At 54.4% G+C, this 25432-nt stretch overlaps 1 protein-coding gene across 1 annotated transcript; it reads left to right on the top strand.

Annotated features, from left to right (window-relative positions):
- Positions 1–2134: 2134 nt before the first annotated feature.
- WNT2B (Wnt family member 2B) lies at positions 2135–18134 on the top strand. The gene is made up of 5 exons (XM_066565193.1): positions 2135–2298; positions 14239–14459; positions 15982–16259; positions 16608–16872; positions 17823–18134. Exons 1-5 carry the CDS (start codon positions 2135–2137, stop codon positions 18050–18052), a joined length of 1158 nt encoding a protein of 385 aa, XP_066421290.1. The 3' UTR covers positions 18053–18134.
- The last annotated feature ends 7298 nt before the right edge of the window (positions 18135–25432 follow it).

Here is a 25432-nt window from a genome sequence, read left to right as displayed (position 1 = left end):
GCTCATGTGGATGAAGCACCCAGTCACCCTGAGCGCTGCTAATTTGAATGGAAGATCAAACTTGAGGCTCTGCCCCGTTGGAGGAGTGAGAGCTGCCCTGGCCTCTTCACTGCCCAGTGCAGGGAGAGCCTCCTACAAACCCAGGGCAGTCCATGGGCTGTCAGGTGGGGTTTATGGAGAAAAGCACCAAATAAGCCACAAGGCTGACAGAGAAATTCAGAATCCTGGGTGCAAAGCTCTGGCACCCAGTCTGAGCATTTCACTTCAACACTAAAATTCAGCTGTGATCCCTCCTCCCCTCCCAGGGCTGGCACTGCTGCCTCTTGCTCTCATTCTGAGTTTCAGCCCCAGCCAGAGGTCCCTTGCCCAGCACCACATCACAGCCACGACCTGCACACTCACAGGAACATCGTGCTTGTCACCTCCTCCCTTTCCCTTCCCACGAGAGCAGGATACTCAGGCTCCCGTCTTTGTGTGGAAACAACCCAGTAACAGAGAAAAGAGCACAAAACCGGCCACAGCAGAGCATCCAGCATTCTGCCCACTGTGATGGGTCTTCTAAACAAATTCACAGCCTTCCACAGTCTATAAATATCATCCTTTTCATTGCCACCACTCTGGGGATAAGCTGTAATGCAATATTCTGTGTGGGCACTCGGACAAAAGGACAGCACCCCACCAGCACCAGCTTTCTGTCACTGCAGTTTTCTGAAGTATAATTGGATTATAACCATGTGTGAGCCTCTAGCCCCTGTTTCTCTCAGGCTGGGGAAGTCTCTCTCTGATCTGAACAACAGGAATAGGAAGGAAAGAGCAGAATGAGCTGAGCTGGCTCGTGGGGAGAGGGCAGTTGAGGGCTCTGGCAATGGGGAAAGGACTTTGGTGGATAATGGGGTTTACAATCACAGTAATTAATCAGGTATATCACCAAAGTGCTGACAATGAGAGGTGACCAAAATGCCTGCTCACCTCCCTGGTGTGGAAGGACCAGCCAGGGAAGAGGAAACTGCCAGGCAAGGTTGGTTTTCACAGCTGTCAGTCACCAGTTTTAGGGCGATGAAGGAAGGAAAGCTGAGAGCCCAGGGCAGCTCAGCCACTAGCTCTCCCTGTCCCACAGCCGCAGGTGACAGAGGCTCGTGGAGAAGGGAGTGCAAAGGGCTGTGTCTGAGCTTAGGCACTGGTACCCGCTGGCGGCTCTCGCTGCGGCCAGCACCATCGCGGGGAGTGTATCTGTGTCCCTGTCCCCAGACCGCTGCCTGCAGGTCCCCGGGCACCTGTGGGGTCCGCACCGCCTCCGCCCCATGCGGGGGACCCTCGCGGCCGCCCCGCCAGCCCCGGGCAGGGCGATCTCGGTGCGCTGCCCGCTCCTGCCCGCACCGGGCAGGCGCAGCCGCCGGCGGGCGCGGAGTCCCGCGGGGCCCAGCGGAGCGCGGCTCCCCCGCGGTTTCCCACCCAGCAGTGACACCTGGCGGGGGCAGCGCGGGCGGAGCCGGCCCCGGCCCCGCATCCCGCATCCCGCATCCCGCATCCCGCATCCCGCATCCCGCATCCCGCATCCCGCTGAGCCCCTTCCCCGGGCGGGGCCCGACGGGGCGGCCGCGAGCGGCGGCTCCCGGCGCATCCCCGCGGGTGCGGGCGCGGCGGTGGGAGCGGCCCCGGCGCGGGGCGGCGGCGGGGGCAGGAGCCCGGAGGGGGCTGTCCGCCGTGCCCTCGGGGAGGCGGGGGTCGGTCCGGCCGGAGCGGCGGCTCCGCGCCTCTGACTCTGCCCAATGAGAGCCCGCAGCACGGCGGGCGCCGGCAATATTTGGCCGCGGCCCCCGCGCTCCCATCCCCAGAGCGCCCTCGCCCTCCGCGCAAGGCCCTCCATGGCCCGGCCCGGCCCCGCCGCCGCCCGCCCCGCGCCGCTCGGGGGGCGCGGGCCCCGCTGAGCGCCCCCAGCCCCGCGGGGAGGGACCCCCGCCCGCCGCCCCCCGCGGCAGCATGAGCCCGGGCGCGGGGGCCCAGCCGGGGCTCGCTCAGCAGCGCGGAGCCGGCGGACGCGCCGCGGGGCCGTGACGGGCAGTGCCCCGAGGGGAGCGCGGGCAGGACCCCCTTCCCCGGTCATTTCTCCGTCTGGACCCCGCCCCGGAGAGATATGCTCAGCCCAAACCGCCTGGAAGCGTCTCCTGGGATTGCCGTGGCCCCCGGGCGTGCGGAGTGCGGAGCCTTCCCTCGGACGGCGGGCGCGGCCCCCCGGCTTTGCCTTCCCCTCGTCCTCCTCCTGCTGGCCCTGACGCCTCGCGCCGACTCCTCGTGGTGGTGAGTGAGTCCCCGCCACGGCGCCGCCGCCCCGACGGTCCCCGGGCACCGCGGGCGGGAGCCGCGCGGGGCGCGGCCGTGGGACGGGGATGGAGATGGAGACGGGGATGGAGATAGGGATGAGAACGAGAATGGCCGGGAACGGGGACAGGGCGGGGACGCGGATGGGGACGGGGATGGGGACGGGGAAGACCGACGAGGGGACGGGGCAGCGCCGGCGGGAGCGCAGCGAGCCCCGCAGCGCCCGACGTGCGGCCGTGGGAGCCGGCGGGACCGGCCGGGCCGTGCGGGCTCCCCGCGGCTCCACCTCCCGGAGCAGAGCGGAGCGGCCGGCGGCGGCCGGACCGGGGCCGGTACCGAGTCTCTCCCCGGGCCGCCGTCACCGCAGCCGTCACGGGCAGCCCGCGCCCCGAGAACGCCGCCGCTCCTTCCCTGGGGATGGAACTTGTCGCGGGGACCTCCGGGTCTGTCGGGGGGCCGAAGCCCGTGCGCTGTGCCGCCTCTGACAGCCTTCCCTCCCGGACACGGCGAGGAGGAGGAGGAGGATGAGCCCCTCGCTACGGTTTGGGCAGGGGAAGCGCCGGCGGCTCGGATCCCCTGATCCACCCTGGCCCCGCCGGAGCTCCCATCCCTGCCGGCTGCCGGGCTGCCGCGCAGTTATTTACTCTGCTCCTGGGAAGCGAAGAAAGTTGATGTCCCCCTTCCTTTAGATAAGATGAGGCTTTGTAAGAGACAGAAATGACGCCATAACAAAAACCTTCTGGAAATCAGTCCCCTCCTGCCCCGGTTCGTGTAACAATGAAAATTCATCTATGCAGAATGACAGTAATTAGGAAAACAAGGATCGAGAAGTTTTCCAAGTGACCCTGTGCTGTTTCAGTAGTTCAGCAACACTGGAGAAAAAAAATAGTTGGCTGCAGTAAAGTTCTCAGTGTCCCCCACCCTATAAAAGTCCTCTCTAATCTTCTGGAAAACAATGTTTTCCAAGCCAATCTCATCATCATTAACAGATCACGGTGGATGAGGCAAAACTTAATCAAATTCAACTCATCTGCCACTGAAAGAAAACGGTAGTTTCTGGAAATTCTCAGCTACCGTGGAGCACTCTGTAAGGGGCCGGGAGCACTTAATAGTCATGCAGATAGCACAAGTATTCCCGGTGTTTGAGAGCACGTCTGGGCGTGTGGCGGCCCTGGCCGGGCTGGCATCCCTGGGAGAGCGATTCCAGGGTGAGAGGGGCTGGTGGGAAAGCTGTGGGGCTAGGAGGGAGCGGGAGCTCAGGGGACAGGCTGCTCGGGCACCTGGTGGTAACCAAGCACAAAAGCAACTTCTTCAAGAGACCAGAAAATGCTCTGGGGGACAAATGGAAAGTGGAAAGAGCAAGGCTGTTCACAGCCATGCCTAGAGGAACTTTCCCGAAACCTGGTCAGCTGAGGGGAACTGGAATCACTGGGAGAGAAAATGAGTCACTGTTGGGGAGTCTCAGGTTGATACAAGCACTGACCTGGCTTCCAGAGCCAGCTCTGCCCCAACCCAGCAGGGCAGGTGAAGGCAGGATTGCTTCTGTGGGCAAGGTGAGGCTGCTAAAATGTGAAAAGCTGAGGAAGGAAGGAAGGGACAGTGGAGAAGTTGGATTATTTCCATTATCACAGAGGCTGGAGCAAGAGAGGTTCGTTAGAGCTGAGGAGTGGGTGCGTGGGATAACATGGCTGGGAAAAAAGGAGGAGCAGAGCAGTCGCAGCATCGTCTGCCCAGGGATGGGCAGTTCTGGTAACACACGTGGATGCTGCCTGAAGGGTGAAAATTCCCTCTTCAGGAGGAGCATTAAAGCCACCTATTTCCCGTGCTGCGCCCCGCTGCTCCCAGCGCGGCTCGCCGCGGGCTGCCCTCATTCCAGGCGCGTGTCCCTTCCCAGCAAGCGGGAGGAAAACCAGCCACGTTTAAAGCTCGGTAGCTGTGGCTTGTTTGGAGGAAGCTAGATTTAGCTCCCACAGCAGTTTGTGTTCTCAGCTTGCAGGCTGATCCCGGCTGGCAGCTCGAGGGGACAGGAGAGCCCAGGGAGCTGCGCTGGGAGCTGGGCAGCCCCAGGGCCCCAGTGCAGCCAGGCTCCACCACGCCTTTGGGCATTGTTACCAAGCAGTGCTGGTCCCAAGCACCTCAAATACATGACTTTTGAAACAAAAACGATTAGAAATGGAATATATAAAACTCTTAAAGGTTCACACTTTCAATTGAGCTTTCTCTTCTGGAAAGCAGAGCATTCCTAAGAAAAGCCTAAATTGAACCGAGCGCTGTTGTGCTGGACGTGTCAGTCCTGATAAAATAGCGTGTTTAGATGAAATTGCGTTTTACTGAAAATGGTTTCAGCCAGCTGTGGTTTGGGAAAAAAACTTATTCAGTGATTTGCATAGCTTTCCAAGCACATCTTTAACACCACTGATATTACAGTAAATGCATTTGGTGGTGCATCATCCTTCCTTATTTTAATTATTATTGCCAAATTCTTCTAGGGATTCACACACAATAAACTTGGGGAACTAGAGGAAATGTTTCTCATTTTCAGAGTCAACTTTTTAAGTAGTTTTATAGGAAAAATTGGGTCTCCTCTGATCATAGTACATGGAAAGGAAATATCAACCAAATGTTTCTTCTAAACAACTGCAAATTATTAATTTTCAGTGACGTCAGGCATGGCCCAACCGCTGCACATAAACGCCAGGAATTGGTGAACTTTGGCATCCAAAAGAGTGGCTGTGTGTGTGTGTGCACGTGCTCAGAGCACAGCAGAGGGGACAGGTTGGGGACAGTGTGGTTTTGGCCTGTGTGGTTGTGGCCGGGCTCTGTGACTAACGGTGACAGTGGGGTGGCTGTGGCTGTGGCGAGCAGCACCCTTGCACAAATGCTTCCAAACTCCAAAGTGTTACTTAGCAACAAAATACCAGCTGAAACACAGACAGAAATTAGGAAGGAATGCAACGGGAAAATCCCTAAATCCCGTTTACACTTGCATGCACTGGCAGGGAGAGCAGCATCGTCTGGGGGATGGCGCTGGCTGGGCTGTGCCCTGCGCCGCCAGAGCCCGCCAGGCCCCGAAAGCGGCCCCCGAAATTCCTTGGGAGAGATTTGGGAGATTAGACAAATGTTGCTTATAAACATAAACTGTGCAATAAACAAACTTGTTGTAAATAACTAAGTAGAGTTTACTCGTTATTGAGAGCCCGACGAGCCATTCTGGTGTGGAAAGCCATTCTAAAATTAAAGGTTTGGTTAAAGAAAAATGTACACAAAGCCCTGCATGCCCCCCTGCATCCCACCCTCACACACACCCACTCTCCTGCAACCCATACAGGACCCCCCCAGCTCCCCCAGCACACCAAATCCTTGTTAGCTAACTTGTTTATTGCTAACCACAGCCCTTGGAAACTACAAATATTTAATTTCATTTGGCATTGGAACAGATGGGAGGCATCAGGCTCCCAAAGAGATAAAACAAATCTGTGGAAGGAAGAGGATTGCAAGTTTGGGTGTGGGTTGGAGAGCGTGTGGGAACCTGGCAACCACATGGGACTACCCATGGTGCTGTCAGGATACGGGGGCTCCAAGAGAGCTGCTGCGTCCCGGGCTGTGATGCACATATGGGGATTTTGAGGGATGACCAGTCCAGAGCCAGGCAGCCCTCATGGTCCAGCTCCCTTCCTTGGCCGGGGAAGGAGGAGTGTGTTTATGGGCATGGAAAACACACCACGGGCAGATCATGAAGCAGGAGTGCCCGTGGCTCCCTCTGTGCCAGAGCAAGCCCTGGACGTGGCTCTGGCCAAGTGTTTGGCAAGGAGATCCCCCAGTGCAGATGGAGGAGACATTCCCACCAGGATGGGCTGCTGGCTGTGCTCCCACTGGTGCTCTCCTCCAGGATTTGCCTGCATTCCCACTGAGACACCAGTGCTCCAACTGCAGGATGGGCACGAGGAGTGATGGAAAAATGGAGCCACACGTATGTGTGGATACAGGATACAGGAGAGAGAAGCTCATTCAAGCAGGCATCATACTAAGGTGTGTGGGAGGGGAAATAGCATCAACAGGAATGTTTGAAATCAAGCCAAGGGAAAGACAGCTGCATGGATGGAGGAGCTGCACAGCCCGCGTGTGACCCTCTGGGGGCTGCTGCTCCTCCCCTCCGTGCCAGCCTCAGCTGGGCAGACCCACAGCAGCCCGGGGCCTTTGCTCACACAGGGTCTGGCAGGCTCTGTGGGGGCTCCAAGGGCTGTAGCTGTGATCCCATCCTGTGCCCTGCGGGAGCCTCTGCCACCAGTGCCGAGCAGCTCATCACCCTTTCAGTCTCGGCACTGCTGCAGGCACGATACAGAACCACAGAATCACAGAATGGTTGGAAGGGACCCTAAAGCATCCAATTCCAGCCCCTTTGCCACGGGCAGGGACAGGGACAAAGCTCCAGGAGCTGAACTTGCCACCTCCAAGGGGAGAGGACGTGCAGCCCTCGGGACACGGAGATCTGCGGTGCTGCCGGTTTGTTGTTGCAGAGCTCTCTGCATGGCAATAAAAGCAGGAGGTCAGTGACCAGGAAGTCTTTATCCTGAGGCGCTCCACAGCTCCGGCTGTCCAGACAGCCATGCTGTGAAAAATAAGTTTTAAAGTAATGTCAGGCTGATGGAGAATGAACCCCATGGCCTTTGCAGCAGCCCTGGTGTTCTTGGTTAGGGTGGATGGAACAGATGGGTTCTCTCAGTCACTCTGAACAGTTATAATAATCCTAACTGTGCTGCTCAGTCCATTTTTCATTAGGGTCACTTTCACCTATGGGAAATCGTTCTCAGAAAAAAATGCAGAAAGAAAAAAATCCTTCTGCTCTTCCAAACTCATTAGCTTTTGCTATTACCAAAAGTGATTTCAGCAGTGCCATGAGGAGATCTGTGCTGGGCCAGAGCCTATGGAATCACAGCTTCTTCTTGGAGCAGCTCACACCTAACACACAGGATATGCCACGGAAAAGAGAATTGTACATCCAGCTTTATCACCTGAGGCTGTCTTACCTCCCCACCTTTTAGCAAAGGACTTTGAGATTTGGGGAGAAAAAAAATTGGTTCTTAAGGGTAAAGCATATTTTTAATGAGCAAATTATTTTGTATTCATGCGCCAGCAACAACGTCCCTGAGGAACAGCTTTAACCTAGTGCTGACCAAAGTTTTCAAACCTCACTTTTCAGGTTACTGTTATGCAAGATGCCAACAGCAAAATCTCCCACATCTGCCCAGGGGACAAGAGACTGCAGCACCCATTTGCTCCATCTCCCCAGGAGCACAGTGCTTCAGTCCTCCTCACAGAAACTACATCCCAAAGATTGCACGGGGTGCAGGAAAGCCACAGAGAGGGGACTCTGAGCAGGATCTGAAGGCAGACAACTTTAAAAGAGGGATGCACAAGAAAGCGAAAGATGGTGCAGAAAATAAAAAATGTCCCCCGAGTGGCACTGCTAGTGGCTCAGCATTATGATATTAAAAATTATTGAAGTGAGACTAAGGCTCTCAACATGCAGAGTAGTGGCTGTAAGTGAGGAAATTAGGACTATTAATCACTCAAAGGCATTAACACTTCCAGCAGGCCAGGATGGCCCTGTTCCCAGTGGGGCTTAATAAAATACTCAGGGTTTGTAATACTAAAATAATATCTCAGATGTTTATAGCACCTTGCAGCCCAAAGTGCTTGGCAGTCGGCTGTAAATTGTCTGCCACGGCAGGGGGAGCAGAGGAAGGAAGGTGCAGCATCCTTGGGAAGTATGCAAAGAACTCGAGGAGGTGAGATGCTGCCAGGCGTGATGGAATTTGCTCTTTAGCAGGCAAAGAGGGATGTTGGATTTGATCCTATCTGCACAAGCTGTCTCCAATAGCTGCCATGGGCTTTCCAGCCTCCCTCCAAAATACAGATTTCATGAGGATCCAGTAGGATGGGAAGACACCAGAAGCCAGGGTAGTTACAGAGCAATGGGGAACTGAATCACTCTTCCCAGGGGATGGACTCCAACAGCCTCTGATGCCACAAAGAAGCCAAACCATGTTCTCTTCTCAGCCTCAGACCTCTCAGCAGACCTCAGAGACTGTCCAGAACCCCTGGGAGCAGCTGGGGGTAAAGCCGTGACAGTGGTTTTAATTAAGCTTAGCTTCTATTAATCTAATTTAAAACTGCGCCTTTAATGGTATTGGTGCAACCCGCAATAGGAATTTATGACATTTCAAGCAGCTGTTTTAATTCAGAGCACTAAAATGTAGATTTGTCTGAGAATGGCAATTCCAAAGATTTCCCTATTAAAATCAAGTCTTGTTCAAATAGATTTTCCAATGCCTTATGAAATGGCGAAAAATCAAGTCTTAGCTAAAGCAGTGTCTAGTATAAATTTCATTGGAAACTGAATTAGGGCACTCACTTTGCAGGAATATCTTCGTATTACAGAAGAGCAACAGGACAGTTTCCGATTCCATGTAATTTTCTGAATTCCCATTAAATTGATTTCTTTATTTCAAAACCTCGTTTTCCAAGAGACACTTCCCAGCTGATCTCTCGGGAGGAGCTGCTCAGACTGTCAGCAGAGCAGGGGGCAGAGGTGCCACGAGGGCCACAGGAGCTGAGGGTTGGTGTGGGAAGCGCAGGAGCTGGACTCGGAGCCCAGCCGTGGAGGGGCTAGCGCAGCCTGCACGCCACCAGCTAAAGAGATGCGTCTGCCTCTGATTTGCATGTTTATCTTAGAAGCAATTTAGGTTTCTCCTTGTTTACAAGAGCCAAAGCCAGCAGACTCTGCACAAGAACAACAGCTTGGAGGCAGCGCGTGACGGGAGTCTCCTGTTCCACTCGTGGATCTGGGATGGGCTCTGCATGCAGCTGCACCTCTGCATGCAGCCCTGCAGCTCGCAGGGAGGGACAGGAGGCCTTCACCTCGCAGGCTGCAGAAGCACCTGCCCTTGGAAGATAAGGTCTCCATCCTCAGCTGTCTGTGCTGCCTTGTGAGCAGCAGGGAAGGGAGGGAGGGAGGGAGGGAGAGGCGGCGCAGTTCCCACAGCACGGCCCCGCACACCAGCTCAGGGGAAAAGGGGAAATGCAACTCGGAAAAGCTCAGAATTGCACACCAATGGGCAGGAGGTGACCCTGCAGCACCCCCAATTGCACACCAATAGGCAGGAGGTGATCCTGCAGCACCCCCAGTTGCACAGTGATGGGCAGGGGGTGACCCTGCAGCACCCCCAGTTGCACAGTGATGGGCAGGGGGTGACACTGCAGCACCCCCAATTGCACACTGATGGGCAGGGGGTGACCCTGCAGCACCCCCAGTTGCACACCAATGGGCAGGGGGTGACCCTGCAGCACCCCCAGTTGCACAGTGATGGGCAGGGGGTGACCCTGCAGCACCCCCAATTGCACACTGATGGGCAGGGGGTGACCCTGCAGCACCCCCAGTTGCACACCAATGGGCAGGGGGTGACCCTGCAGCACCCCCAGTTGCACAGTGATGGGCAGGGGGTGACACTGCAGCACCCCCAGTTGCACAGTGATGGGCAGGGGGTGACCCTGCAGCACCCCCAGTTGCACAGTGATGGGCAGGAGGTGACCCTGCATCACTCCCAATTCTCCCAATTGCACACTGATGGGCAGGGGGTGACCCTGCAGCACCCCCAATTGCACACTGATGGGCACGGGGTGACCCTGCAGCACCCCCAGTTGCACAGTGATGGGCAGGGGGTGACCCTGCAGCACCCCCAATTGCACAGTGATGGGCAGGGGGTGACCCTGCAGCACCCCCAATTGCACACCAATGGGCAGGGGGTGACACTGCAGCACCCCCAATTGCACACCAATGGGCAGGGGGTGACCCTGTATCACTCCCAATTGCACACTGATGGGCAGGGGGTGACCCTGCAGCACCCCCAATTGCACACTGATGGGCAGGAGGTGACCCTGCAGCACCCCCAATTGCACACCAATGGGCAGGAGGTGACCCTGCAGCACCCCCAATTGCACACTGATGGGCAGGAGGTGACCCTGCAGCACCCCCAATTGCACACCAATGGGCAGGGGGTGACCCTGCAGCACCCCCAATTGCACACCAATGGGCAGGGGGTGACACTGCAGCACCCCCAATTGCACACTGATGGGCAGGAGGTGACACTGCAGCACCCCCAATTGCACACTGATGGGCAGGGGGTGACCCTGCAGCACCCCCAATTGCACACTGATGGGCAGGAGGTGACCCTGCATCACTCCCAATTCTCCCAATTGCACACTGATGGGCAGGGGGTGACACTGCAGCACCCCCAGTTGCACACCAATGGGCAGGGGGTGACACTGCAGCACTCCCAATTGCACAGTGATGGGCAGGGGGTGACCCTGCAGCACCCCCAGTTGCACACTGATGGGCAGGGGGTGACCCTGCAGCACCCCCAATTGCACAGTGATGGGCAGGGGGTGACCCTGCAGCACCCCCAGTTGCACACTGATGGGCAGGGGGTGACCCTGCAGCACCCCCAGTTGCACAGTGATGGGCAGGGGGTGACCCTGCATCACTCCCAATTCTCCCAATTGCACACTGATGGGCAGGGGGTGACACTGCAGCACTCCCAATTGCACAGTGATGGGCAGGGGGTGACCCTGCAGCACCCCCAGTTGCACACCGATGGGCAGGGGGTGACCCTGTATCACTCCCAATTGCACAGTGATGGGCAGGGGGTGACCCTGCAGCACCCCCAATTGCACAGTGATGGGCAGGGGGTGACACTGCAGCACCACGCAGCCCGGGATGGTCAGAGGGATTGTGCCAGCCCCTCACCCAAGCTGGGCAAAGAGCTCTGCACTTGGCAAGGGACAATGCCAGGGCTTCACACACCCTCAGGAGGCAGCAGCGTATGGAATCCTGTTGGACAGGGTGGGGGATTGTTATCCCGACGTGCACTTAATTATCCACTCCCTTTTCCCTGCCTCCCAGCTCCTCCTCACTGCAGGCTGTCCAGCTCCTGCCTCTCTCCTCCCAGCCCTGAAGTCCAGGCCTGAGTAGCCTCCAGCATCAGGAGAAGTTATCTCTCACAGACTTTTCTGAACTCAGGGCTTGGGTTTTGTGGGTTTTTCAGCTACAAAAATGCAGATTACCCCAGAGTACAACACTGCAGCAGTGTGCCACTTCCAGCACAGCTTCATTTGATTGAAAAGGAAGTTCTGATAAGGCAGCTGGGGACTTCTCGGAACATCCATTGTCTTTCTCGCTGCAGTATTTTTAAAATGTCACAGATTTTGAGAAATAAAATTGGAAGGGATGCTTTCATCTATCCAAAACAAATGTTTGGGTTTTTTCCCTCCCAAAACTCTGCTTGGCAGAATTTTCTGCTGTTCCTCGTCTTGCTCCATTTCAGAGTAACTGAACTCTACTGGAGCATTTCTCACCAAGTGGAAGCTTTCGTCTTTGCCGAGACAACCGCAGCCTTTCCAGGTCATGGGAGGAATTTTCCCTTTAGTTGTGTGTTAGATTTTAGTACATAAACTCTGATGGAGTCCTGTAGGTGCTGTGGTAAATGTGCTGCCACAGGCAAAGGGAGATGCAGCCACTGGCCCTTATGGGATGCTCATGGTGAGCTGCTACAGCAGCAGTTGGTGCCCTGCGCTCTGCTCTCCCTCCACTTTCTCCTGCTGATAATGTTTGCTCTGATCTGGGTATTTGGCAGGAGAATTAAGGAGAAGTAATTAGCTTCCAGTGTGAAAAAGGGAGTGCCTGGTGTTTATCTTGTCTGGAGGGTTTCCCTTGATCTCGGTCTCCCAGGGGATGGTGTTAGAGCTTTATCCATCACTCTCAATTCTGGGAGGCAGCTCTGCTGCCAGCTGCTGTGTCCCAGCCCGCTCTCAGCTGGGACTGGAGTGCTCCAGCCCCACAAGGTCCCTGGTGAGGTGGCCTGTCACAGAACATTTTACCTTTCCGAGCATCACTTTTCTCCAGCAAAGAGGAGCTTTGGCTACTTCTGAACTTCCATCGTGCAACGTGCTGCCTCGCAGCATCTCATCACTGCCTTGCAGCACAGGCAGGGGTAAGCCAGCCACCCCCATCCTTGCTGGGCAGAATGAATTCAGGGCTGGGGAGCTGAATTCATGCCTCTGGGGAGGAATTCTGCAGTCCCACTCCATGTCACAGTGCCACCATCCCACCACAGTGGGATGCTCCCCTGCCCTGTCCCCATGGGAAGGAAGGGGCTGCTCTCAGCCTGGCACGAGCAAGGCACTGAAACATCCCCAGTCAGCAGTGCTCGAGGAGCTCCTGTTGGCTTTTCCTTCCCAAACAGCTTCTGCCACTCCCCTGTTCCTCTGCTTCAGGATGAAAGGCTGGTGAGCATGCTTGTGACAATAAAGCTCACTGCCCCTTGGAGTCTGGGTTTGCAAAGCCGTGGGGAGCTGGGTTTATTATCCTCAGCTCCAGCCCGGGATGACCTTGTGCTTCTGCCAGCATTTAAACAAAATATTTTAAAAGAGGGAGCAGATCCCATTGCTTGCAGGGCTTTCCTGAGCCTGGGAGCTCTCTCTGGGGTGGATAGAACTGAGAGAACATGTCCAGAGACAGACAATGAAATATTGTCCAAGCTTATTGCTTTTTATTATTATTGAAGGAAGGTTTATGCTTCCAGTCTGGGTGGGGGTTAGAAAAAATCTGAATATCACCCAAACCTCATCCCTTCCAGCCAGAATCCCAGCTCTGTGCTCTGCAGCAAAAATCATCCTCAAGCACAAGCAGCCAGAGGGGTGAGCGGGTGGTGCAGGCGGGAGCCGACTGGGATGGAAAATTCCACGTTGCTGCCATTGTCCGGGATGGGGAGAGAGCGGGGCAGAGCTCAGGTCCCTCCCCCGTGGCTGTGGAAAGCTGCCCATGGGCTCAGCCAGGCTCTGGCAGGCTGCTCTTTGTGTCTTGTCTGTCTGCTCCGAGTTCTGCTCTCTCCCCACGGCTGCGGGGAGGGGAGCAGGGTACAGGTGGGATGCAGGGAAGACAGGAGCCACAGCAGAGTTCTGCCAGTTGTGGAGATTCAGGACACGAGAGTAAATGTCCAGGAGATGCACAGAGAGAAAGCGACAGCTGGGGGATGACAGTGTGTGTGAGGAGGGCAGCACCAACTGCTGCAGCCTGCTCCTCTTCCTCCCTCACCTGCGCATCCACAGGTGTCTGTGCCATGGACATTGCTGACAAATGCAGGCAGGAGAAAGGACAGAGGCTGCAGGAGCCACCCTGGGCTCAGCTGGGCTCCATCCTGCTGTGCTCAGCAGGGCTGGGTGACAGCACGGGGCTGGCATGTTGGGAAGAGGCTGGGAGGGAGGTTTTGCACATCAGCAAGTTTCTCTGCTGCTGCCCCAGGAGCTGACACAGGCCAGGCTTATGGGAGACATCCCATGACTCACAGCACCCAGAGCTGGCTGTCTGCTGGGGGAGATGGGCTCCACAGACTCCCTGCCCCTTCCTGCAGTGATGCACACACTGAGAAAAGCTCTGCTTGCTCCTGGCTCATGCACCTTGGGATTACTTTATTAAACAAAAAGACTCATTGGGGTCTGCAACTTTCTCCTGAGGGGTAGTGGAGGGGCAGCTCTGATCTCTGCTCTTGGTGACCAGGGACAGGAACCAAGGCAATGCCTGGAGCTGTGTCAGGGGAGGTTTGGGCTGGATATCAGGAAAAGGTTTTTCCAGAAGGTGGTGGGGCACTGAACAGGCTCCCCAGTGCAGTGGTCGTGGCCCTAAGGCTGCCAGAGCTCAAGAAGTGTTTAGCCAATGCTCCCAGTCCCAGGGTGGGATTTTGGGGGTGTCCTGTGCAAGGCCAGGAGTTGGACTGGATGATCCTTGTGGATCCCCTCCCCTCAGTGAGGCTGTGACTCCCCTGTGCAGGCGGGGCAGTAACGCGGCACCGTTCTCTCCCGCAGGTACATCGGGGCACTGGGCGCGAGGGTGATCTGTGACAACATCCCCGGGCTGGTGAACAAGCAGCGGCAGCTCTGCCAGAGGTACCCTGACATCATGCAGTCGGTTGGGGAGGGAGCCAAGGAGTGGATCCGGGAGTGCCAGCACCAATTCCGGCACCACCGCTGGAACTGCAGCACCCTGGACCGCGACCACACCGTCTTCGGCCGGGTCATGCTGAGAAGTAGGTCCTGCCCTGTCCCCTTGCCACCACCCTGAGACTTCTCTTCCTGGGAGAGTCTCTCCTCCCACTGGGCTGCCATGCCCGGTGGCTTGGATTACTCCCTGAGGAGAGCTTTGCCTTTCCTTGTAAATTAATCAAGTAGTAATGGGAGCAGAGCAGTGCGTTTGGAATAGCTGCACCAGATGAGATGGAGCAGGGGGAGCACTGGGGGAGAAGGGGGAAGGAGGAGACACCTCCGGAGAACAGGCGCATATGTAAACAGTAATGGGATATATAAATATTTGGAGAGCGGGGTTGGCCAGGACTCAGCAATTCACGTGGGAACTGGCTGTTCCCTCGCATGGCAAGGGAGGCAAGGCACAGATGCAGCTCCAGTCCCTGCTTCAGGCTCGGAGGTGTAGGAGGACCATGGCTGCGGGGCAGGTGCCAGCCCCGCACAAAGGACTGGGCACGGCCCTGATGGGAGAGACCTTCCCCCTCCAGGTGAGAGACGGATACAACACAAGGAGGGACACACCCAGGAAAGGCACCCAAGGAACAAAGAGGAAAGGCACGATGGGGACGGGGGTGAGGTGGTTCCAGAGCAGGAGCAGCATCACGGGCTCCAGCTGCCCAGGGAGTGCTCTGGGAGCAAACAGGCCCTGGGAGCCAGCACAAGGCAGCAGCACTGCAGGACAGATGCTGCTGCATCCCATGACGTGCTGGGAGCATCCAGCCATGTGGCCTCCGAATCAAAAGCGGCTGGGAGAGTCTTTCCACTCACAGCTCGTATGGAGGACACGTGAGTGCCACAGAAGGAGCCGGTGAGTGGGGGGGCTTGCTCCTCGCTGGCGGGGGGATGGAGCAGCTGCCCGTGGGGTGGACAAGCAGCAGAGCCACAAGCCAGATGCCTGACCAAACTGGAGGAAGGGGCCTGGAATGCTGAATGAAGCTTTCACCCCGCCATGCTGCAGCCTGCTGCTCAGCCTCTCTGTTCCCATCACAGCACCTTTTCTCCTGCTCGCATCCTCTCCTGGCAAAGGATGGGGAATGATGAAAGCTCCTCGCCACAGCCCCATCCTGCGAGGCCCAAAGAGAGCTCTGCTGCCTTTGAAGTTGCTTTCAAAGGCTCTCGAAATGAAGACTAACATGGTTTTGATTTGCAGCTTCTTTTACAGCATTATAAAACCAGCTGCGAACTTGAACCAGAGACACAGAATAGCAGCAGCAAGCTGTGCTGTGCAGGGGGAGCCGCGCCCGGCCCGAGGGAGGCAGGGAGGGAGGCAGGGAGGGAGGGCAGCCGCCCTGGCCCGAGGGTGCTGGCTGCTCTCACCACCCGTGGGCATCTACCCTGAGCACTGCAGTCAGCCTGAAGGGCTCCCGGGCAGCCGAGGCCAGACGCTGTGGTCAGCAGAGATGGTTGGGCTTGGCTTATCCACACACAGGATGGTGTCGCTCCCCAAGGCCCGGTTCTTCATGGGCTGCAGGCACTTGGCACAGCCTGGCATGCTCACTCCCCGTTCCTGTCTCTCTCCCGTGGCAGGCAGCAGGGAGGCCGCCTTCGTCTACGCCATCTCCTCGGCCGGGGTGGTCTATGCCATCACGCGGGCGTGCAGCCAGGGGGACCTCAAGGTCTGCAGCTGTGACCCGCTCAAGAGGGGCCGCTCCAAGGACGAGCGCGGGGAGTTCGACTGGGGCGGTTGCAGCGACAACATCAACTACGGCATCCGCTTTGCCAAAGCCTTCGTGGATGCCAAGGAGAAAAAGGTGAAGGATGCCCGGGCGCTGATGAACCTGCACAACAACCGCTGCGGGAGGATGGTGAGTGCAGCCCTGGGAGCTCTGGGACCTTCCCGAGGGACTGGGCAGCCAGAACAGCTTGGCCAGAGAAACGGGACCTTGGGCATCTTTGGAGGGCAGCTCCTGCTGTGGATAAGGCTGGATGCTGCCCTGCCTTGCCCTAGGGAATGGCAGGACCTCGCTCACCTTTGCCTCCTGTGTCCTTGCTGCTGCTGGCATTGGTGACCTCCATACACAGCCCTGTCTCCCATTAGGAGCCCCATCCCACATAGCCAGGGGCTGGTAAGCTGCACCAGCAATGAGTAGACACTGCTGCAGTATCTGATGCCCAGGGTGACCACTGGTCCTTACCCATCTCTCTTCCCACAGGCTGTGAAGCGCTTCCTGAAGCTGGAGTGCAAATGCCACGGGGTCAGTGGCTCCTGCACACTAAGGACTTGTTGGCTGGCAATGTCAGATTTTCGAAAAACAGGGGATTACCTAAGGAAGAAATACAATGGGGCCATCCAGGTGACGATGAATCAGGATGGCACTGGCTTCACCGTGGCCAACAAGAACTTCAGGAAGCCCACAAAAACAGATCTGGTGTATTTTGAGAACTCACCTGATTACTGCGTGATGGACAAGTCAGCAGGTAAAACCTGGAGCTCCAGTCATTACCCAAAAGCATCTCTTCCTCCCCAACAGGCCAGCAGCTCCCAGCTAGCCCAGCCTGGGGGCTCAGCTCCTCCACTCAGCCCCACTCTTTGGAGAGGGGGCTACCCAGACCCAAGACTCCCCACAGCACTCCACACCTGCACAGGCAGGACTGCATTGGTCCAAGATCCCCAGGCTTTACACCAAGGCCCCAAACCCCTCAGGCTTCTGATCATCACAGAAGTGGAGTGTATCCTCAGAGCCCATCTTCTGCAGAGCAAAGCTCCCTTGAACAAGCAACAAAGAGCCTGTTCCAGGCACAGGCTGCTCCTCTGAACGCAGCCTGAGGTTGGGATGAGAGCAGGGCAGAGGCATCAGGGCTGCTGGACTCCAGCAGAGATGATCAAGGGTTTCTCAGCCTGGAGCATTCCCAGTTTAGTTCACAGCAGCCATGGGAGTTCAGTGGGGAGCACATGGTCCTGCCATGCTCAGCCTAAGCAGAGAGGGCATTTTGAGCTTTGCCAGCTGCAAAACCTGGCTCGGTGGGCACACAGTGCTCCAGGGGTTCCCCAAGGCACAGAGAGGCTACAGATCCCCATCCCTGTCCCCTACTGCTCTTATGCTCTGGCAGCAGCAAACACAGGCTCTAGCAGTGGGCATGGGAAGGGGGCCATGCAGATTGCTATGGAAACCCAGAAGGTTTTGGGTTGAAAGGGATGTGAAAGATCGTCTCATTCCAACCGTCCATCATAGGGGACATGAGAGACACCAAAGCTGCATCCCTGGCCAGGCTTGTGGCATCCCACGTCCATAAAGCAGTCGCACCCAAGGTCCCCCCTGCAAATGGAGATGCCCAGGGTCCCCAGTAAGCCCTGGGGTGGGTGGGCGGGCAGGGAAGGGCTGGGACCCGGGGAGAAGGGCAGCCTGACGCGCTCTGTTCCCCCGCAGGCTCCCTGGGCACGGCGGGCCGGGTGTGCAGCAAGGCGTCGCGCGGCACGGACGGCTGCGAGGTGATGTGCTGCGGCCGCGGCTACGACACCACGCGCGTCACCCGCGTCACCAAGTGCGAGTGCAAGTTCCACTGGTGCTGCGCTGTGCGCTGCAAGGAGTGCGAGGACACTGTGGACGTGCACACGTGTAAAGCCCCCAAACGGGCCGAGTGGCTGGACCAGACCTGATGAGACAGGAGCACTGAGGGCAGAAGCCACTGCCACCCCCCCTTGCAATTTTTTTTTAAACCCCTGTGCCCTGAGGGCCACGATGTTCTGGGAGCTGTAGTTCAACTGCATGGCTTTTATTTAATTAATTCTACAAAGCACTAAGGAAAGGACTGCAGTTTCCAGGAGGTACTGTGGGCCCTTCGATGTGCTCAGCAAAACTAATCCCTGACCTAGCAGGAGGCTGCGATCCTTGCTTAAACTGTGAACCTGCAAAGGTTCTCTTGGCAAAGGGATGGTGCGACCAACAGAGACTCAGAGGACTGACTGTCAGGACGTGATGGCTGAGGAATCCTGCACCTCCCCAGAGAATCTGTTACAGTAAAGCTTCACCAGCGAAAAACCCTAGTTCAGAATAATCCACTCTTGCAAAAGCATTCTTGCTTTTTCTTTTTTGCAAGGCCAGAGGAAGGGTGTTGAGAATCCATAAGACAGTTCCATGATACCTGTGTTTCCCTCGAGCAGACCTGATACATCACTAACCCCACTGAGCAAGAGTCACCTCTGCACAAGGCTTGTCCCTGTGTCCCCAGCACAGGGAACAAGTGGAGCTGTAACCTGGAACTGAACTCTGAAGGACTGCACAGAGACAAAGGCCACCTCTAGACGCTGGTGGACACATGGGGCTTGAGAGAGCAAAGGAAACCTGTGAACTTACTGGTAGGTTCTGAAGTCAACCATACAACAGCATCTCTGTACAACTCACGTGTATGTTGTGTATACTGCTTATTATTTTAAGTCAAAATTAATTATAAACCTGTACCAGAAAATTATGTCCTTTGCTTTTTGAATTCCTACTCACTCAGCTGAGCACGTCCCCAGAGCAGGAACCAGCCCACAGCGTTTCTCTTCCCCGCTGTCTGCAGCTCCTGCTGTCCCAAAGCTTCCTACAGAGTCAAGCATCCAAAGCCCCAGGGAATCCTTTCTCAGCAGGATCACACTTCAGGATGCCCCATCCCCAAAAGTGTTCAAGGCCAGGCTGGACAGGGCTTGGACCAACCTGGTCAAGTGCAAGATGTCCCTGCCCATGGCAGGGGGTGGAACAAGAAAGGTTTTACAGTCCTGCACCACTCAAACCATTCCATGGCTCTATAGCACGGGGTCAAGCAGGAGATGCTAGATAAACTTACAACTCTTTCCCATTAAAAACCTCCAAACACTCAAAACATAAGCAGCTAAAATTGAAGCTGATGAGAGGAGGGGAAGGCAGCTACAGAGCTGCTGGTAGGTAAGTTACAGGGATCCACACATAACCTCTACAAATTTCCTCTTTTCTCCACCAATTTGAGCAAGCAGACATTACAAAAATGCTTTACTTAGTGTACAAATATTTTATAGAGTCTGGTCAAAAGGTCCCAATCCACACAAACAAATGCAATGTGTAACAGTTGAACCTGGAAACTAAACTGACCCAGGTAAAAAAGAAAAATTATCCTAATCATTGCAATTCCTGAGGCTGAGTGCTCCTCAGTTCCCCCACCAGAGCCAGGCTGCACATTGCCCCAGGCACGCAGTGCCCCCTCCCTTAGCCAGAAAAATGGGGTTAACTTTCCTAATACTGCTCAGCATTGTGCTGATGAGCAAGGATGTTCCACACAGAGGAAGTTTTCATGGAAGTTCCAAACTTGTAACAATAAGAGAGGCCAAGTCAGCAGGGACATTCACCTGCTTTTTGCTGGGGTCTGCTTTATGGCAGCCAGAGGCCACGCCAGAGGTCTCTGAGGAGCTGGGGTTTTCTCGGGAAGCAGTGAGATGTGTGGGCAAGGGAGCTGAGCAGCTACAAGAGCAAAGTCTGAAGGAAGGTCAAAGGAACAGGATGGGATTAAGGCAAAGAAGATTATTCTGGTCCTAAGCCACCCATCGGCTACTGCACCAAAAGCATCTCTGAACAGGGATCTTACTCAATGGCCCTAGGAAATAATAGTTTAAGTGGAGAGAGAAATCCACTTTAAAACCAGTTTTGATGGGGGAACTGCTCAAAGAATTAAAAGAGCCTGCCACGGGCTGGATTAAGCACCTTCCTCCATGCCAAACCCCTGAGAGTGCTCATGCAGAAAAAGGACCTTCAGCAGAGCTGCCGCAAAGCCACAGCCAAGCCAAAAGGTGACATTTTATTGGAGATCTTGAGAGAATTACAGGAATCCCACCTCCCCACTGCCTAAACTGTTTCTTACAGAATTAAACCAATTTCCTGACAGCACAAGAGGGCTGTGCAGCACCTTCCCTGCTCTTGCACTGGAGCTGGTGTTTACCCAGGAGACTTCTGGTCTTCCCCCAGGCCCTTCCAAGACCCTCCGAATTTCAGGGAGACAATTTTCCCATCCTGGCTGTACTGAGGAATGCTGGCAGGTGAGCAGGAGGTCTGAGGCAGGCCCAAGGCATCCCGAGCCAGTGCAGCATCCGTCAGCACAGGCTCATCAACCGGGAAGAGCCTCTCATTTATCTTCATTACTGCTCCACCTCCTCTCAATTTACGACAGACTTGAAAAAAACGCTGCCCCCTCAGCCATCAATCCAAGCCTCCCTCCCACAGCAGGACACACTCCCTGGGCTGGGAGGGACCCAGTGCCTGGGGACCCGGGGTCAGCCGTCAACAAACACTTCTTCTTTTGCAGAGGACCCTGGGGGGTGTCTGTAGGAGATCTGTGGGCCAGCTTGATGAATGACACCTTAATCAATGGCTGCTGCCTAAATATATCCTCCTCTTGAATGCAGAGGTTCATATTTTAAAACAAAGAGGGAAACTCCTGAGGATAGGTTGTCTTTGGTTTATTGGCTTCCCCTCTTCCTGGCTTCATCACGGAGATGCTGAAATTGGATGCCTCCAGTGCTCTGTAGAGTAACCACAGCTGAGACAGGAAACCTCCCTAGTTCTGCCAGGTCCACCTGTGCAGCTGCATTCCTCTGTCACAGCAGTAAATAAGAGGAGTAAAAATACTTGGATCAAGTGCAAGTGCTACAGCAGTACCTGGAGCAGTCCTGGGACAGCCCACCAAGCTCAAGTCCACCTGACAGAAGAAGTGACAGTTTCTTCTGCTAAGGACTACGCAAGGCTACACTCATTTATCAACAAGCAATTAGCAGAAAACCACAGAACTGGAACAGAAATACACCAGTCAGCCAGAGCAAACTCCCAGTGCTTGTACAAGGTCCCACTGCAGGCTAAAGGAAATTCAGACTGGTCAGTGCCCTACTGCAGATGAGCCCCATGGAAGTCCCCCTGAGCACCCTCATCCTTGGCAAGCAGCTGCTTTCCATCTCTCATTTCTGAAGGTTACAGTCTCATCAGGGAACACTCAGTCCCTCTTACAAACCCCTCTGAAGTAATCTGCCTAAAATGTGAAGGGAGCCTTTCATGCAAGTTCATCTTCAAATTATCTTCCAGTCAAAAGCATGGCTGCACTCAAGGACAAGGTGCAGAATTAATTCCTTATGAGCTTCTGAATATATTACCTTCTCTGAAGCAGCTGGACAGGATACACAGGAGGAGGCAGAAGGCATTGGAAACATGGAATCATGTGCAGGGCCAGGAATTGGACTTGACATCCAAATGTTCCTTCTGGGTCTCTTCCACTGTCCAGGAGATTCTGATTCTGATTTTCTCCACGTGGGTGAGAACAGGCCTTAGCCCAGGTGATACCACCATTTTTTGGGATGGAGGTAACGGCAAGATCTGTAAATTCTTGAGCTCAGCAATGCAGGTGAACACATTGCCAAGCTACATCCCAATCCCAACACGCCCTTGTCTCCCCACGGGCCTTTTCTGCTCTCCATTGGGTTCCTAAAGGCACAGAAGGCTTTGCTCAGGTACCTGTGACCAGTGTAATCCATGGGGGATTACAAACCTGCCATAACAGACCCAGCCCTCAGGGGCAGATTTATTGTGGCATTTGGACTAACATTCACACAGCCTGTCTGTGCAAGCTTTCACATCCCATACTCCCGAAGCCGAGTCACAGAGGGCTGCTCCAGCTAGCAGCAGGGGGGTCACTGCTCTGGAATCACAGCCAGTGAGTCAAGGCAGGAGAATGCAATAGTCACATACTGTGTCACCCTGTTTTATAACTGATGAAAGCCCACAGCCAAATTAGCAAAGAAATCAAGAGGCTGTTAAGAGAAGGGTCCAGCCGATGAGGCCGCACTGCGATTGCACAACCCAAAGCATCCAGAGTAAAAGGAAAATGCTGCTGGCCAGAAAGAACCAATAGGGGAAGATCCCAGCGGAGGAACACGCTCATCGTGGTGGATGCACCCTGAGCGATGCCGTCAGCAAGGGTGTGTTATCTCGCTCTCCCCGATGATCAGACTCACTGAAGGTCCCACCAAAGAGCACAACAGAGCAGTCGAGGCTGGCAATGAGGAGAATTCCAAGCACATGAGCAGCATCCCTGATCACGGCCTTGTCCCTCCAGTAAGGGCTGGGGCGTGCAGAGCACACCCTGCCAAGGAGGCTCCAGACAGGGAGGAGGCAGCCAGGAGACAGAGCTGGAAACGAAGCTGCCTTTACTCTTTATCCACCTTTACTGTAAGATGGGTGAATTCAGAGCACAGGACACTGAACACAGAAGCCCACTGTGATTGCTACTGTCATCCTGACTGATCTGTAGATATTTTTCCCCAAAGCAGGTGACAACAGCTCATCATCACCTCTGCAGCCATCCTAATGAAATGCAGACAAGAGGAGTCTGTCCCTCTTAACAGCAAAACAGGGCAAGCTGGGCACTGCTCAGAATCTGGTAGAGTAGGAATGCTGGACAAGAGGTTCAGGCTGGCTATCAGGAAAAGGTTCTTTCCCCAGAGGGTGGTCAGGCACTGAACAGGCTCCCCAGGGAATGGTCACGGCCCCTTGGCTGCCAGAGCTCCAGGAGCCTTTGGACAGTGCTCCTCAGGCACAGGGGGGATCACAGGGGTGTCCTGAGCACGGCCAGCAGCTGGACTTGAACTCTGCAGGTGCCTTCAGCTATTCCATGATTCCATGAACCCCACAGTGCCCTGTGCCAAGAGCACAGCCCAGCTCACACGTGCTCCTGGCCTGCACAGCTGGGCCCATTCTGACACCTCAGCACAGCCTCACTGGCTCCCAAACACACACCCAAACATTAGTGCTTGGGAGGTGCTGCTCCCCTCACTGTCTCCCCTCTGAGCAGGGGGAAGGGCAACAGTAATTTATGTCTGGCCGAGCCCCATACATACATCTCCTTCCCCTAAGGGAGTCTGCTCTCATATTTAACCTCTTCATTCTGCTGGCACTGGAGGTGGATGATGCAGCTTGTGGAGAGGTGCAGGCACTTCCCTCTCCCCCTCCTCCTGGAATCTTCCTCTCACTTGTGGTCCTTGGGATTCACCCAACGTTTCTCAGGAAAAAGAAAAAAAAAAGAGGACCTCTAGACAAGTATGCATTTAATAAGCAGTGAGACAAATAAGCTCCAGTTATCCCAGCAGAATTACAACACCAGAGAACAATTTTCTGCATTCCTCTGAAGGCCTGAAGGAACCCAATTGCATGCTCTCAGGCTAAATAGGTACCAGACACCAAGCGCTCCATAAGCAAACAGAGCCCCCAAAGTGCAAAAATGAAATAAGTAAAAAGCTTCACATTACATATAAACCAGCCGTTTGCACCTTGTTATTAATGGTCTCAACTATGACCTTTACACCCTGCCTTGCTCAGAGTCATGGATCTATGAGGCTTGGCACCCTCACAACAATTCCAGGATGAGGAGCAGGGAATAAACTTGCCTAGCCAGTGCTGGAGAGATGCAGGAAGGGAACTGGCCTGTGACAAATCTGGATGGAGAACCACTCCAGGGCCATCTCCATATGAATTTGTCCCCATAACCTCAGGGACCAAGGTGTCTGACAGCATGAAAAGTCCTTCTGCCACAGACATACATGCATAAAAGCTACTAATAGGCATCTATTCCAATTTTCAAAAATGAAGGGCTCCCAGCATGGTAAATACCTGTCAGAGATTACTCCCCAGAATTCTGATGTGATTTATACCCCACATGAACTAGGGCTGCAATGAACAGACCTTGTTACCCTGAAATATTTATTAGTCTGAACTGCCTCACCTCTGCCACATAAAGCCTTGTGGAAAAGCTATTGCCATCCCAATGGCTGTAAAGTCACCACAGCCCTTGTTTCAAAGAAGTTACATCAATATTCATCTTGTCCTGAGTAATAATTGTAATTTTGAATGCATATATGCATACAGATGTATATGTGTATATACACACACAATTGATATGGTATTGCTAAGGTATGGGTCATGTGTCTGCTCCTAAGTGGCAAAGGAACACTTCCCAAAAACATGGACAATCCTGCATAGACAGCACTCCTTCCTAGGATTGCTGGCACTTCTAGAGACAGGAAGATTTTCATTACACAGCCTGCTGCCAGCTCTCCTTTCAGAACAAGCCCATCCCCTTTCTGTTACTGTTATGTCAAGGGAGGACAGTGAGAGAAAGCAGCTCTTGGGATGATACATGGGAGGCAGAGCTTCATTTATAACCCCACACAACTGCTGGAAAAGGTTCAACTTTAAAAAGCATTAGGCTGGTTACCTTATGGGCCCCTGCAGACCACGAAGTGAAATCACATGAACACAACAGGCCTATTAATCACCACAGTGATTCCAAGGTGAGAAACAGCCCCAGTGACCAACTGGAAAAAAAGTTGAGAAAATTACATTCTAGTAGTTAGGTAAGTCTAAAAAGACTGGTAGTATCTTTCTGTAGGGCTTCCCTTTTGATTCCTTGATGAATTCAGTTAACCTGGATTTAAGTCCAGTCAACAGAAATATACAGTGGAGAGCAAACAATGGCATTTCTACCCAAGCAAGTATGTTTCCCTTCAGAGTTATAAATAAACTACATTTACATGAGATGCAGAGGTGACTTTCTGCTTCACAGAACTTGGTTTACAAAGTAAAGAAGGATTTGAAAACAAGCAAAAAGAAAAGTAATTAATTCTTCTTTTGCTCTAATGGGAGAGTAGAAATGGAAGTCACACCAATTACCTCAAACCACGTGGCTGCCACAGCCATCTTTTCACCTCTGCAGTAAGCAAACCCTCAGGGCTGCTCTGTATGTGAAGCAAATCCTTTGAAGAGTTTTCCACATCTCCGTTCTCTTCAAGTCTTCATAACAACACTGAAACTACTTTGGACTAACACTTGAAGGTTCAGCTCTCCCAACAGACTCCCCTGCAGATACCACAACACTTTGGGCAGTTTCAGAAGCCATCCTGTCTTTCAAAATGCCTTGTCTTAAAGAATAAAAGATGCACAATTAAATCTAAAGAAGTAGTGTGAAATAGAGGAGTTTACCATCTCCTTGA

The sequence above is a fragment of the Molothrus aeneus genome, chromosome 24 (genome assembly GCF_037042795.1).
Source record: "Molothrus aeneus isolate 106 chromosome 24, BPBGC_Maene_1.0, whole genome shotgun sequence".
Classification (NCBI taxonomy): Eukaryota; Metazoa; Chordata; class Aves; order Passeriformes; family Icteridae; genus Molothrus; species Molothrus aeneus.
The sequence above is the reverse complement of the archived record's forward strand: the minus strand, read 5'-3'. Positions and strand labels throughout refer to the sequence as shown.